This window comes from Apodemus sylvaticus, chromosome 10 (assembly GCF_947179515.1).
Source record: "Apodemus sylvaticus chromosome 10, mApoSyl1.1, whole genome shotgun sequence".
NCBI classification, from domain to species: Eukaryota; Metazoa; Chordata; class Mammalia; order Rodentia; family Muridae; genus Apodemus; species Apodemus sylvaticus.
Window position 1 is genome coordinate 80,365,673 of NC_067481.1, and position 16,737 is coordinate 80,382,409.

Below are 16,737 nucleotides of genomic sequence, written 5' to 3' on the forward strand. Positions count from 1 at the left end.
GGTTTTTAAATTTTCTTTGGAACAGAAACTCTACCTTAATGGTAAAATGAACCTAAAAGGCTTTCTTTAAACCAATAAAAACCAACCAACAAACAATCAAAAAACAGTGTTTATTGGGAAAAAATATAAATGAATATTTCCCAGGGCCTTACCTGATTCCTAATAAATGATGAATTAATATTTTTTGATCTTTAAAGTCTTCCTAACAGCATGCTTCAAACTTAAGTCATAATTTTGCTACATTCTAGTACCATGTAGGCAATTACTTAATTTTATCAAGTTGTGATTTTTATTTAAGTCATCTAATATTTTCTCTAAGCTTGATCTTACCCTAAACACTAATGTCCATGAGGTCATGATTTTGAAGTGGTAGTTGTGATTTTTTTCCCTAATGAATTAAGATAAACATATAGCTATTTTAAGATATCTTAAGTCATGCATGAGGATATGTACCTGTAACCCTGGAACTCAGGGACAGAGGCAGAAGGATTATGAATTTCAAGCCAGCCTGGGCTGCATAATGAGATTTTGGTGTGTGTGTGTGTGTGTGTGTGTGTTTAGGTGTACATGCCCCTACATATGCATATGAACGGCCAAGCATGATAGACATTGGGTATTTTTCTCTGTCACTTTCTGCCATATTCTGCCATTGAGATAGTCTCTCACAGAACCAGAAACTTGACATTTTGGCTATGCTAGCCTGTGGGTCTAACTTAGCAGAACTATCACCTCGGCATTTGGGTAGGTACCCCCAAAAAGCTGTGTCTGTAGCTCTTCAAGAAGTAAGAGACATCCTCACAGAATCATCAGAGCCTGAAGGGCCCTACCAAACCTCTGCTTAATGATGAGGGGACAAAGGGCCAGAGAATTCTTAGTCCACCCTCAAAGCCAGGCAAGGAAGCAATAGAGAGCTCCATCTTAACAAATTTCTGTAAGTATAACCGACAAAGTAAAGAGAAAAATTAGAGGTTGAAGAGATGGTAGAGTGGTTTAGAGCACATACAGCTCTTGCAGAGGACCCAAGTTTAGCTCTTGGCACACACAGCAGGTAGCTCACAGCTGCTGGCAGCTACAGCTCCAAGAAGCTGGAAGTTTCGGCCTACTCAGGCACCCAAACTCATGTACATATACCCACATATAGAAACACATGCATTAAAAAACACATAACTAGATCAAACGAATCTTTGCTTCAGACCTAACTACTGACCGCTGTTAGGTCACATTATTAGGGGCTTAGGAACAGGACATGGAAGTGTTTATTTCCATATTGCCACTGCTCGATTCCTTTTGAATTCTCACACGAGGGAGTCTCCCAATGAAAATCAAGAGCAAAGGAGGGCCCTGGCTTGGAACAATGAACTATACAAATGAACACAATTGGAATTGTGGCGCATGATTGATCAAATACAGAACAACAAACAAATAAAAAAATAGCTTCAAAAAAGTTTTACCATTTCTGGCCAAATCAAGAACAGACACCCCCCCCCCCACACACACACACACCCCTCAAATGAACATGTCATAGTGAGCTTATTAAAATAAGTGCGGTTTGCTCATTTATTAGATCCAACAAAATAATAAGTACTGGAAGTTTCCCACAGTTGACCAGTTGGCCACAAAATCTTTATAAGAAAGCCTTTGAGCCCTTCAATTTTCCATATTGTTCCTAGCATGGAGTTTCCTACTCCTGCAGTTGTTGTCTTACAAGTTATCTAATGCTCTCATGGTTTTCTCTCGGTCTCCTTTCCCCATCTCATGTAAGTCAGAGCGTCCGTAGGATCCACAAGTGACTTAATGAGAGCTGACTCCGAATATCTCTGGGAGGGAATAAAGTGTTACCGACCTCCTGGTGCTCTTGCTAGTGTTACAGAAAACAGGTCAAGGTCCAGAGACATGGATCCATAGTTAAGAGCAAGTGCTAGCTTTTCCAGAGGACTCCAGTTCAGTTCTCAGCCCTCACCAGAAGGCTCACTGTTGCCTGTAACCCCAGCTCCAAAGAAGCTGCTGCCCTCTTGTGACCATCCTGGAGACCTGCACACATGTCCTATATGCATCTCTCTCTCTCTCTCTCTCTCTCTCTCTCTCTCTCTCTCTCTCTCTCCTCTCTCCTTTGTCCCTGTCTCTCTCTCCTTTGTCTCTCTGTCTCTCTCTGTCTCTCCTTTCTCTGTCTCTCTCCTTTCCCTGTCTCTCTCTCCTTTCTTTGTCTGTCTCTGTCTCTCTCTGTCTCTGTCCTTTCTCTCTCTGTCTCTCTGTCTCTCTCTCTTTCTCTCTCTCCTTTCTCTCTCGCTCTCCCTCTCTCTCTGTCTGTCTGTGTGTGTGTGTCTCCCTCTCTGTCTCTCTGTGTCTCTCACATATACACACAAAGGCACGATCTGGGCTAACTTTAGAAAACCTAAGATGCAAACACAACTGCCTTAAATCTTGTGGATGAAAATAAAATAATTACAACAGGATAGGAGATGACACAAAGTTAGTTTACATGCAGAGAGTACCAACGGAGAACAGAGTCATGGGTTTGTGGATTTGAACTCTAGATCTACAAGTTACCTACCATGTGACTCTGGACAAATATCTTTCTCCTTAAGCCTGGTTTTCTTATAGACACCTATGTGCTTGAATAAAGGGGCTCAGTGAAAACTCATTGTTCAGCTTCATACAGTTCAGAAGACATAGGATCAAATCCTAGGATCTCTTCACCTAGTGTTATGATTTTAGATAAATTGCTGAGATGAGAAAGTACAATTTTCTCAATTGTTTTACTTCATTTTTACTGATTTAGGTTTCTTTGGCATGGGCCGGGGTAAGCAATATACATCTCATAAGTCAAAGATGTCACAGTCCTTCCTTCTAAAGGTGGAGTTCTCTACCCTCATGATGAAGTCCACAGGAAAACTCTTTCTATGAAACATACGAGAAAATAAACTCAATAAAACAAAGCCGTCTGCAAAAAGAACTCTCAAAATGCTGGGCTGTCTGTCTCAAACACTCACACTCCTGACAGATTGAGAAGTAATCAGGAAGCCAGTGCCAAGGTGCTGCCAACTCCCTGGTGAGCTTCCTACGCCCAGCAGGGGATAGCAAAGTTATAAGCAACTCCAACCAGCTTGCCCCAGGCTTTCATGAGACAGGAGGAGGCCATGTAATTGGCAGTGAGTTCATCAAAGTCCCATTGGCCCTGTATACCATCTCACAATTGCCCCAGGGAGACCAAGGCTTGACCCAGTCCCTTTGCCTGAGAGCAACATCTTTCTCACTCTCTGATTCCTCCAAGTCACCCAAGCCAAACATCTTTGCACACACTGTTCCTTTTCCTTGTAAACGTCTCTCAAGTTTGGTCATAAATGAGAAATCCTTAAAGTTTTCCCTGACCTCTAACAATTCCCGTGTCTAATCTTCCATGCTGTGGGATAATTATTCAGTTGCCAATTTTGTTTACTGTTTCTATTTCCCATCTCCATAATAAACTCCATCAAGACAAGGGTCATGTCTACCTTGTGCCACTCTACATAGTAAGTGGCATCTAATAGATGCTTAGGATGAGTAAATGGTTTGAAATGCACGTCACTGACGTCTTATTTATTGGCTAGAGATCTAGACAGTGGGATTCTTTGTAAAAAACTTGGATTCTTCAAAACCTCCTCCTACAGAAAGGCCAGCGTCGATAGCTGAAGGTCAGAGTTCCAAAGAAGTCTAGAAATGGCCCAATTAAGTGGGTATATAAGCAACTGAAATCTATGTAAAGAAAGGGACCTACCCAAAGTCACACAACTAATTAAAGCCAAAGTTAGGACTGTCTGACTCCTCCAGCCAGACAACTGAATCTTTCAAAATACTTTTCAGGACACTTGAATTCTCCTACATACCAGCAGGGCTCTATCACACAGGTTTTTCTCAATCTAGGGTAATTCTCTAAATTCAAATCATCTTTCTCCGTGTGTCCACAACACATTTAAATACAGCTGGGCAGAGGGGACACAGTGAGGCTGAATACCCTGAGGCAAGAAACAGAAGCAAAAACTGTCCAGCCTGAAGCTAGAGGCTTTCAGAAGGTTACATACTAAGGAGAAAGACTAACACCACAGTACCAGGGAGAGGGGACTAAACGGTCAGAGCTGACTGGTAGTGGCACAGATCCACTTTTAGCCCTTATAAAGCTGTAATTACAACTGGGGACATGATCCATTGAGCCTGTCACTATTCTTTTTCTCCAAAATGTAGTTTAACCAAAGCCCACTCTTATTTTGATTTCTTTTATTTTGGGATCCTAGCATGTTCACGTTTCATGTCTCTGTAACTGCTTTGAAGGGAAATTTAATTCACTCATATCCAATGACCACAAAAGCTAAATATTCATCACTTTCCATTTTTAAGAAGTACATTTGATTTCTGTTTTTGTTTTCAATCTCTATTTGAGTCACAAAGCAACGTAGGACCTTGGGTCAGAACTCATGACTATTGAAAAGTTCTTTTATGAAAAACTCAATTAATATCATCACTGCTTTTCTTTCTTTAGAAATATTAAAAAGAGGTTGCACAAGCTCATAAGATCTGGGGATTTTTGTTGTTGTTGTTTTCTTATTTGTTTGTTTTTAAGCCCAAAATGTAAAGAGTACCACCAGCAGAGATGACCCTACTCCTGGGAAAGACCCCCTACAGATGGGAATTCACTAATCTTCTCTGCTTTCCTTAGTTGTCACATAGTATAAAGACATCTAAGGGTCTCCGAAAGGAACACAAAAGGGAGGAAAAAACATATGCATGTCCAAATTTTATATATATGTATGTGTATGTATGTGTGTATATATATATATATATATATACTAAAAAATGAGCATTTAAACTGCTTGTCAGACAGCTCCCTGACAAAGCCACTAGAGTGTATTCACAGGCATTTGCATAAATGCTGCCGGTGAGTTCACCATAGCTGCTAGCGCTAATGGTACGTAAAGTAATTTAGTCACTTCTCCCGGCATTCTGTGTCAGGATGATGAGCACAGGCACTTTGCCTTGTTGCATATTAGATCATTAGATAATAAAGTGTTAGCGCATGCAAGCTGACAGGGTCCCTGCACCCTAGCACTGCGAGGACACAGCATCTCGCCACAGGGGAAAGAAAGAGAGAAACTGAAGCCACAATTGGCCTTGAATTCAAGTAAATAGAACCTGAAACTCCAGATGAACCAGTGATAACAGCATTCCTGAAGCCCTCTCAAGGACCCCCCCCCCCCCTGCACAGTCTCCACAAATTTGCCTGAGTGGCTGGACTGGAAGGTGAGGTACACACATACATACCAGCGTGTGACGGTGGCCACCATCAGGCCCCTTGGTCCCCAACCTATGCTTTTGTGGAAATTAGAATCCTGAGAGCAGTTTCATGTGAGGCTCCCTCTCTCCACAACTGTACATCTCCCATAAAGCCATTGCTTAAAGCAGAAAGCTCAATAAATGTACCTATAAATATCCAGCCCCAGAAAATCTTAGTATTTATGAATGGAGAGGAAAATGGGAGGGAGAGAGGGAGGGAGGGAGGGGCAATTACCATGAGCTACAGTGTTCCAAGTTCCAGCCTCTTTGGATCCTGAAAGATTCTAGGAGATAAATCTGCCTTGGTCATCCCTCATCTTTGAAATCCAGAGACATTAATTCTGAGCCCTGGAGCTCCGCGTGCATGGGCCATCCAGCGAAGACCGCGTATGGACATAAACCGTGATTCCTTTTCTAGAAATGCAGAACAATTGGCCACAAAAGGGACTTTCCTCCCACTGGCATAAAACAGGCTATACATAGAGATGTGCAGTGTTGCTCAAAATAATTCAAGCTACCTGTAAATGAGGTAGGGGAAAAGACCCAGAATGGGGGGGGTTGATGATGACTCTACAGGTCTCAAGAGGTGATGACATGCTGTGAGGACAGAGTGACAGAATCATGCATTGGGGGGCTAGTCCTTAAACAAGGCATTTTAAGGCATTTTAAATAAGACATTTTTCAGTAGAAAGATAGAAATATTATCCCCCAAACCAACATGAATTAGCATGTAGGTCCACTCCTACACATTACCAACAAGAGAGTCCAACAGTCACCCTTGGCAGAGTGGATATTTATGCATGTACTTGAAGTGTCTAAGTGAGTGGGTGGTGATGTATGACTACTTAATTCACTGTGTAGAAAATCAGATTTCAGCATTGGTGCACTGTTGGTACTCAGGATCTGAACATGGCTACCTTTTCATTCACCTGGGGGCAGGAAGTGGAGTCAGGGTTTGATGAGTGTGATGGACACAATGTGTAGTGACCTCTCCAGTGAAAGATAGCCACTGTTCTGCAGGGAAATGTCACCACCATTTTGAATAAAATTCATTGTAGATGGGTAAACAAAGCAGAGGAAAGTGTTTTCCTTCTTTCTGGAAATAAGATGATAGCCCAGCTAATACATTCATCCATATTCTTGAAGAGGAAAGAGGTGCACTAAGACAACGCTTGGATATCTTCTGATCAAAAGACCTCAGTGCTTATCATGGTAGCACTCTTCCTCAGTGTCTTCTCCTCCTCTCCTTCCTTCTACACTTAAATACTCATCATTAGTTATTAAATGAAGGTTACTTAGTAATTAGTTATTAGTAATGAAAAAGTAGGACAGTTTTAATTCCTTGCCAAATTGGAACCTCCCCATTAGAGACACTGTAGTGCTAGGATATCTGGCCAGTCTTCACTGCCTTCCCCAGGCCCACCTCCCTTATCCACATTCCCTTCCCCAATACAAAGAAACAACCTGTTGTTTTATCCCTAACAGATAGCCACCTTCATTTTACAACTGAAAAACAAAACAAAACAAAGGATCCTGTGTTTAAACTGACTTGTCCAGGGTTAGCCAGAGGCCAGAGTGAGATAATGAATAGAATTTGGAATTGCTAGTGCCTTACTTCAAGACTTCTTCATCTGTAGCACCTTGCAAAATAGTGTCACTTTGGGATCTTGGTTACAGGAATAAGTAGTATGGTATCTTGTACTTATTCCATTTTCTTTGAAAGTCTATTTCCAGGTATATGTGGTGTGTGTGTGTGTGTGTGTGTGTGCGCGCGCGCGTGCGTGCGCTGGCCAAAGAACAATCTTAGGTATAGTTTCTCTGGTACCATTCCCCTTGATTTTAAGACAACGTCTCTTTGTTGGCTAGGCCACCTGTGTTGTGGGTCTCTGAGATCTGCCTGTCTCTGCTTCCCCAGAGATGTGATTATGAGCATGTTATCAGACTTGGCTTTTTAATGTGGGTTCTGAAGGTTGAAAGCAGGTTCTCTAGAGTAAATACTTTATTGACTGATCCATCCTGCCAGCCCTCTCCTTATTTCCTAAGGGCAAAAATGGGACCTGGGCATGGGAGCTAGATTTGGAAGCTAGGCATGGGAGCTGTGTTTAGAGCTTCCTCTGAAACCATGAACAACAGATCTCCAGTTGACTGTTAATCCCGTCTCCAACTCAGAAGGCTCCTACTGCAACCTACCAGCCAGAGTCAGGGCAACGATTTTGATCCCTGATTCAGGTTCTCCAAACCGTGCCTGCTGATTATTTATCAAGTTTTCCTTCTTCCTCTCACCTAAGCACCTATAGTCATGCATTGCCTTCCATAAGTTCAAGAGTATTAAGGAGGCACCGTTACTGTAAAGTGCGGATCAGAATAGTTGTAAGCACAGAAGTGGAGCTGGAGATGTAATCACGGGCAGGTGTTTCAAATGGCCTCCTGCAAAATGTAATATCCATCCATCTCCGCACCAATGAAACATAAAACCACAGCTTTGGAATGATGATGGTTTGCTTTTGAAAGACTATAAAACTGGGTGTGGAGAAAAATACCTTTTAAGAGTATGACATCGGGCTAATTAATGGAATGTACTATTTGTGCATTCCTCAAACACGGGTAGGAAAATAAAACAGGCAAAAATGATGACAGGGGTATGTTTATTAAATTGGGATGTTGGCAGGGAAGGGAGTTTTCTACCTTATGAATTATGTCATGGATATCTCATGGGCCACGGTTAAAAGTCAGACTTTGGGATGATAATTTGTATGGCAATGGTCTCCAAAGGATCCTGCTGACCTAGTCAAGGAGGAATGGTAAGAGGGAGAGGAGCTCAGAGAATGTGTTGTATGCTTTTAATTCAGTGGAATTTTGAGTGCGTGGAAAGATGCCTTTATAACCTAGACCTTCAAGAGAGCTGTTTAGATGCACACTCAAGATTTCGTCTGAATAATACTCCCCTCCAATGAAACAGATTCCTGTGTCTTCCCTCCAGTCTTCTCATGAGTACCACTGATTCCCCACAATCCTCAATGGTAGTGACTTCTCCCTGACCAAAGTCTACCTACAGAAAACAGGCTATGTCACATGGAGATAAAGAGGGAGTTGTTAGCAGAGTGAGGTAAAAGCATGGGAAGGACTTTTGGCCTGAGTACCATACCCAGAATGAATATCTACCCTTGACTCTAAACCCAATCTTCAAAAAAAAATCAACAAGTAGTCATAAATACACATTGGCAGGTTTATATGAGCTTTTTTTCCACCTATTTACCCATGGGTTTACTCAGTTTGTAGTCAATGGGAGCTCAAAAAAAAAAAAAAAAAAAAAAAGCCAAGGTTCAGGTCTCTCTATTTCCTTTCAGAGAGAGGGAGAGAGAAAGAGAGAGAGAGAGAGACCAGCATTCCAGGATAGACAGTCCAACATGCAACCAAAATGAGTGTGCTCAAAAGATATTCCACTTACTCTAAATCCTCAGCTCTTTTTTTTGGGGGGGGGGGATGGGTCAAGACAGGGTTTCTCTGTGTAGCCCTGGCTGTCCTGGAACTCACTCTGTAGACCAGGCTGGCCTCAAACTCAGAAATCTGCCTGCCTCTGCCTCCCAAGTGCTGGGATTAAAGGCGTGCACCACCACTGCCGGCTCAGTCCTCAGCTTCTTATTGTGCCAGGTCAAAGAGCAAAAAGTATCAGTGGTGTTCAATAGGACATTCAAAATTTGTAACAATAGGAAATGTGGTGCAGCAGAGGAAAGAAATCACACAAAGTCACAGTTACAAGTAGCAATGCCAACCAATGAAAATGATTCGCCTACCATGTTCCAGATAAGAGGGCGTACCTTCCGAGGGGTCAAGCCTCCGAGCCCTCCGCCCGTGCTTGGAGTTATTGTGGACAAACATGTTATCAGAGACTGCCAGGACATGGCCATCCACGTTGACTGTGGTAGACACCACGACCTGGAGACAGGAGAGGGAAATGAATGAACATTTTCATATAAAAGCATGGTGGGAAATAAACTCGAGTTAAATAAATAACAGCTGGGGGCTGAAGAAAATTGCACAGCTATTTCACATAATAACTGGTGCTTATGTCGTACATGTCTAACAAGAGGCGCTATTGATGAGTGGGTCTTCAGCGTGGAACGCTTTTGATGCTGTTTTAAGTAAAATTGCACAGTTTATACTTATATAGCAAAAGGTACCCTGTTAACCATAATTTTTACAAGGCAGTCTTTATTAGCACAGTGTGTGTGTGTATATATATACACACACACACTTACATACATACACACACACATAACACAAGGGTGGCTGTGTTTCACCTAAATTACCCTTCAGTTTAGACACTGAAGTAGATATCACAGTAGATCATGCAAATAAAAGCCTTTTAAATCTTTAAAATATCCCCTCCCTACTATGTCAGGGTTAAGAAGATAGAGAAATGAAAAGGGTTGGAGTGGAAGCTGGGATATGCCTGTTTCCTCTCCCTGGGGTCTTATTGAAGTTTCTTAGACATTTTATTCTTTTGTCCCATGTTAGTTTAGTGAACCAGACCCAAACTTCCCTCAGAGCTATTAGCATCATGTCATCCCCGCCCCACAAAAAGGAACCCTGGCTAATTAGGAGTCTTAGATCTGTTTCAAAGAAAAAAAAAAAAAAAGGAAAAACATAGAACTGGCTCAACGCCAACTCAAGATGTCCAGGCCACATCTAAGGGTGACTCAGTGCACCTCGCTACAAGGGTCCAGGAAAAGCTGTGCCTCGGAGAAGTTTGACTAGAACAATGAACAGAATTGACCTACATATCTCCTTATATTAAAAGGGGGAGGGGGATTAAAACTGAACCCCGCAGAGATATGTTTATTCATGTGACCTCTTACAACCAAATATAATAATTGTCTGTAATCGCAGCTTTGGCTCCCAACCCATGCTTTGACAGGGAAAACAGCAATCAGCCGGCTACTGTTTAATCCACCTATTATGTTGACTAATTAACTTTGCCCGCTAGCTTATTTCTTCCTCCATTATCAGCCACTGTCAGCCACAAGCACCCAGCAGCATAGGGGAAACCTCAGGCTCTTTGATTGATCACCGATAGATTGACATGCAGATTAATTTAATTAGAATCACCTCACTTGAGAAATGAAAGACAAGGGCAAGAGCACTAATAGATCTGGTCTTATAATGAGGCCAGCCTCCTGAGCAAAATCAGGAGAGTCCTGAGTTATTTTGTTCAATTCCCCAGTTGCTTGGAAAGACTCTCGATTTAATTGTTCTCCGTTTGAGAGGCATCGGCCTCTGAAGAGGTGAAGGGCTTTACAGAACTTGGTACATACTGTGACCTTAGCTTCTGGGTGAGCCTCTTCTCTGTATTGGCTAGGAGGACACAGGCTTCTAAGACTCTTGGGCAATGTTTGGGTTTCTCTGCCTAATAAGCAGGGGGACATCATGCCACCTTGGTCCAGACCTGTCAGTTTTCAACACTGAATGGCAAAGTACTGGCCACCTTGAGCGATTTACATCCCACTGTCCCTCCTTGTCATCCAAAAGCATCCTGGGAAAATGAGTCAAGTGTCCTTTCCCTGAGAGCTGGCCATAAACTACAAAGCCAGGGTTGATTTTAATATCTTATTAAAATGCATACTTGACAATTCAGAAACTACAGGGACCCAGGGTGTGCTCTTCAGTCAGTCAAAATTCCATCTAGAGCAAGTCACTCACACAGGGCCTCCAGAGATTGATGCAATAGTTGGCTGTGTGTACGCTGTGTATTCATCACTAGCTGACCAGGTGTGACAGGGTCTGAAGCCAGTATTTGTCCCTCATCAATCCTGGCTTAATTTAAAAGAAGGAAGCGAGGGGGCAAGGAAAGAAAATGACCTATTTATTTTCACAAAACAACCCTATGCCATGACAGCACCGTCAAGACAACAGAAGCACTTTTTAGTTAGGGAGATGGCTTTGTGAAAACACTGAACATTACATAAGAGTTGGTTCTTTCAAAGAAATGTTGATTTACTACAAGACCACAATTGAGTGGTCACTGGAGTCGTTAGCTGAACAAGCTATAAAAGGAAATCCCAAACAGGGTCTGTTTTCAGTGTCAGGAAATGGAAAGTGGTTACTCCAGACGTCTGTCTTCAGAGAAGAGAGCAATAGTGCTTTACCAAGCACCTGTAAGACACCAGAGCTATATAAGGCTTGTTAAAACATCTGCTGCTTTTAAAAAAACATTGTCCTCTAACTTCTGACATTAAGTAAAAAATGTAAAAAACTACCCCTAAGCCTGTTAAGAAAGAAAACTATACTATATACGTTTCCCTTTTCTTGGTAAGGAGAGGACACAGAGCCACCTGTGTGACAGGGACCCTCAAAGCAAGCACAACCATAACCAGACAATGGGGACAGATGATCACTGTGCTGCTTATCCTAGGATCTAACTAGGAAATATGTCCCTCAAAAACGTATGACTCAACTTCCCAAGCCCAAAAATAATTTCCCCCATTGCAATTTGGAAATGATTTTAGAAAGACTTAGACAAAGTATTTTCTAAAATCAACCCACAGAATCAATCACTAATAAATTAAAAGTAATCTGTGAGATGAAAAAGAGGGGCCAGAACTTAAATGGAAGCTAACTTCTGAAAACAGCCCCATGGTAGGTGGGCAAAGAACCTTACAGATCAACACAGAATCAGTCAGCGGCTGGTGGAGGTGTGCCAAGGGACCGACAGCCTGTCCAAATTTTGCCAATAAAATGCATCTTAAACTCAGGACAGTAAAAAACATAGAAAACTAATTTCCTTTTAGATTCAGCCACCCCTTTTCTTATTTCCCCCTTTACCCCACTTATCAGAGGAGGGGGAGTTGGTGTCTACAATTTTGATCTGTTGGAACTAGGCCCTCAATTTTTATAATTTCATTGTACAAAGGTGTGACTTATTGAAATTTATACTAGGTAAAATATGACAGTCCATTTCTGGGTTGAAGTAGCCATATTTCAAGCCCTGGTAGCCACTGGACTAAGCAGTACAAATAAAGCATTTTAAACCCCCCAGAACATTCTACTGGCTAGCATTCCACTGAAATAAGCTCTGGAATTATTTGGGATGTTTTATTCACAAAGGCAGACTGTAGGTTGAGTTCTGTCTATAGAAATAAATATAGGTTTAGTGTTAAACATGTGTGTGTGTGTGTGTGTGTGTGTGTGTGTGTGTGTGTGTGTGTGTGTATGCGCGCGCACGTGCACGCTATATTCCTTCATGGATGCAACCTTGGCCACCAGCTGAAGGTGAACGTACCATTTCTGCATCCCAGTCCCTGACACTCCAATGATATTTAGAACAGTCTCTGACTCTTAAAGCTAATTCCATGAGGCTGAATTTAACCAAGTGGTAAACCTGGCTCCTGAGCCCTAGTAGCAGGGAAGGGGCATTTTTACTTCTCAGGTAAGACCAAACAAGCATTGGGCTGATAAATCTGACCTGGCACAGTGACTCCCAACTCTCATTAAAAGGACTCAAAGGGAGCCAGCATCTTAAATAAGAGGACAGAGCAATAATGCCCTTGGCCCTATGGATCTCCCAGTATGAAAGACCTATCCTCATGACATGAAGTGACACAACTGAGAACTCTAGCAAATTGTCCTTCTTCCTGGATTGAATAATTTCACTTTCTAGAAGGCATCTCCATCTTAGCCTGCTACATTCTAAGCTCAGCACTAAGTGAAATCTCACTGCTTAGAAAACAATCTACAAAACAGACACCTTAGTAGTCTAGTTTTCCCAATGTTTCTCCCCAGGAAGGATTTCTAGAAAGTTCTGTCATTGGAGTTCTCCCTCCTCATTTCTCAGGCTGTCCTTCATTCACTATCACTCAAGAGACCTTGTGTGTCCTAACTATGTCATCTAAGATTCATGAAGCAGAAACTCAGTCCCACAAGCACAACAGTTTCACAACAGTCACAAGCTGCTAAACTCAAAGGCGAGTAGAAGATCACAGTAACAGCAGCAGTGGCTTGCATGGAGCAGGGGACTATGACCAATACAAGGACTCAAAATTCCTATCCCTGTGCATTTCTTAATCTGGAATAAAGCCAGAGGACACATGTCATGTCAAACCACTTCCAACGTTTAAGTTCATAATCTTTGGCAAAATATATTTTCTTCTTAATAAGTTAATTGAAAAATTACAAACCTTGCTTTTCAAAGCCACCTCTGCAAGTTACATGTAGTAACACCATAGAAAGAAATGTTTAGCACAGTTGGTTTGGTCCATGGCTTCTTTCCCTGGGGTTTCAGGTTGTTGTATTTTTTTCACTAATCCATGGACCCTAAGAACTGACTCTTACCCAGGTACTTTTCTTTTCTTCCTATTTATTATTATTGTTTTTCACAAGTGTGTGTGGCATGCATGCATGTCAAGGCTTGATTTTGTTTTAGTAAGCATTCCGGTGCATGTGGAGGCCCAAGGTGGACATTGGACTCATCCTTAGGTTTTCTACTGATTGAGGAACAGGACCTCTTAATCAAGCTCAGAGCTCACAGAGTCTTTCTTACCAGACAGCTTACCCTTGGGATTCCCCGTCTCTGCTTTCTACAATGGGTATCACAAGTATGCCATCCTGCCTACCACCCTACATTTACAAGAATTTCTGAAGACTCAAACTCCCAACCTCCACCTTGCTGGACAAATGTTTTGACCACTGAGCAGCCATCTCCCCCAGCCCATTAACAAAAGGTATTGAAAAAAAAAAAAAAAAGACCAATGACTTGAAGCTCATGTATGAAAAAGTAACTAAGCAACAACTCATGGAAAACTACACAGGGAAAAAAAGAAGCAGAAAACCACTGGCACAGGTGGTTTAATCTCCAAAGAATTATACAAAGTGAACAAAAAGGCCAGTTCCAAAGGAGTTCAAGTTTCCTATCACTACTAACAAATGTATGTGTTGGATGCCTAGTTCCCAGTGCTTTGGAATGGTGGGATTTCCAGACAGGACTTTTATTACATTGTATGAAGCCACTGAGCTGGGCCCTAACCCAGTGTTACCACTTTCCTGCCAATAAAGGGTATTTGGACACCGAGAAAGAATGTGGGATTGGGTACTGTTGAAAGGCAAGAGGAGACGTTATTTCGATATGAAGATGTCCAATATGTTGACTGTGGTGGTAGACAGGTGAACTTATATACTTGCAATGAAACTTTACAGAACTGAAAAATATCCCCACACAAATGAGTGTAAGCACATTCAGGGAGATTTGAATAAGATGGACAGATGCTGCCAAGGCCCCTACCCCTGATCTAGTATTGTTCTATACTGTTGTAAAACTTGAAGGCTCAAAGAATGCATGAGAATCTCTCAATGCTACTTATACCAACTGTGTGTGCCTCTACAATTACATAAAAAAATTCAACTAAATATAAGACATCAGCAACCAAAATGTCCTTCAAAGGGTGAATGGATAAACAAACTAGTAATCCATACAGTGGCATATCATTTAGTGATAAAAAGAAATGAGCTGTCAAACCACAAAAGGGCATGGAGGAATCTTAAATGCATATTACTAAATGGGGGAGAAACGCCAATCTGAAGAGGCTATGTACTGTATGATTCCAAATGAATGACATTCTGAAAAAAGCAGAACTATGGAGACTGTAAAAAAAAAAAAATCAGTGCATGCCAGGACTAGGGTAAGGGAGGCATGAATCAATTGGTAGAGGACAGAATTTTAGGGCAGTGAGACAATTTTGTATAATAGTGTATTGCTGGATACATAGCTTTGCTTTGTTCGCTCTAGTCTCTGGAACTTACAATGCAAAGAGAAACCTGCCATAACCTCGGGCTTTAGTTATTGTTGGTAACCTGGCATTGACCCTCTACAACCAATGTATCATTCTATAGGGAAGCCAACCAAGGCAATGATGTTATGACTACAAATAAGGACTTCCATTCCGGAGTCATTATTTTGCAAACCTTAAATTATTGTACAAAAAGAGTCTGATGTTCTTCAAAGCTCAGACTACTTCTGAGCAGGTCTGGCAAACAGTGGAATCACAAAGAGACTCAAAAACACTAGTGGCTTCTGGCTGAGAGTTCTCAGGCATAGCAAAGGGGAGCAATGCTGCAGCAAGCAATGGCCCAACACATCCAAAATGAGGCTGCATTAGGGTAGAAAAGAGGTTCAGCTGTTAAGATCATATACTGACCTTGCAGAGAACCCAAGTTTGGTTCCTAGTATCTACAGCTGCAGCTCCAGGGGAATCTAATGTCTCCAGCCTCCACAGGTTCCTGCTCCGTGGAGCAAGAGTGGAGCTCTGTGGAGTGAATATACACACCCACTCCAGCCCATAATCATAAATAAAATAGTAAACTGAAAATAAGGCTGCATACAACTATTTGCTAACTTTACTTTTTTCTGAAGGGGTGTCAACACGGTATGGAACAGCTGCTTATGCCACCACACCTGTGAGCATCTCTGAACTGACAATTTTACATTTGAATTGTTTTAAAGTAGGGAGTATGATTCTTTTTCCATAAATACCGTCAGACTGAAAAGTAATGTCATCACAGAGATTCCTATGGAAAAATGGTAATAGAGCCTCTATAGTTACAACACTGCGCATCTGGGCAATACTGGGGTATTTCTGAGTGACCTCAAAACCAGAGGACAAATTATAAGCGTGGGTGAGCCTGAAGCAAAGTGTTCAGCTTTTCAATGGGTTCTCACTCACAACGGTGTGGATTCGTGACTTGAGTCTACCTGTGTGCCTTTCCTGCTGGTTTCTTCCAATGCAAATGGGTGGTTTTGAGGTGCCTGGTGACAGCTTAAATATTATTTACGTAAAAAACGGTCTGCAGCAGTTAGGTCTTCATTAACTTCGTCCTTTATAATATCCTTGACTGATAAGAAATGAGATATTCTCAGAAATGTGCCTGATTGCTAGTTTCTATCTGGTTGAGAGATCCCAAATAAGTCATTAAAAATTATGGAGGACGTGTGAACCTCCAGGATGAAACAGAGTGGAACTCCTGGAGGCAGAGAGGGGCTAACTGAATTAAATCAGGCTGGAGGCTCAGGGCAAAGCTATCTTCTCTGTGGAGCGGAAGACAGAAGCAGATACTTCCCATCTGTGCAGAAGGAGGTGGAAACCTGGGGAGACCAGATCAGCTCCTGCCCTTCCTGGCTTCTGAGATGAGAATGTGCTAAACCTCATTCCTCACACAGGAGGTATAGATGCCTCTTGATGACTTCTGATGGTGTGGCTAGAACGTCACTGGTTATTTACTCCTTGAGGTAAACAGAGAGAAAGGTCAGGCACTTTCTGTGGACTTAAACTTGACATGTTTATGCAGAAATGCTGCACAGGCAAAGGTAGCTCTGGTCAACAGCTAGGATCCCAGGATTGGACAGTCTTTATCAGATATCCACACCCATCCCTTACCAGTGTGTAA

General features: G+C 42.0%; 1 protein-coding gene across 8 annotated transcripts in view; it reads right to left on the reverse strand.

Moving 5' to 3' along the window:
• Nucleotides 1–16,737, reverse strand: part of Ebf1 (EBF transcription factor 1) — a 388,236-nt gene that overhangs the window by 115,103 nt on the left and 256,396 nt on the right. For 6 of the 8 annotated variants that reach the window (XM_052196585.1, XM_052196586.1, XM_052196592.1 and 3 more), the window contains one exon: nucleotides 9,099–9,240. In XM_052196585.1, the coding sequence (XP_052052545.1) occupies nucleotides 9,099–9,240 (142 nt within the window). The remainder of the gene's footprint in view (nucleotides 1–9,098; nucleotides 9,241–16,737) is intronic. The other 2 variants (XM_052196588.1, XM_052196587.1) reach the window with 1 other exon arrangement.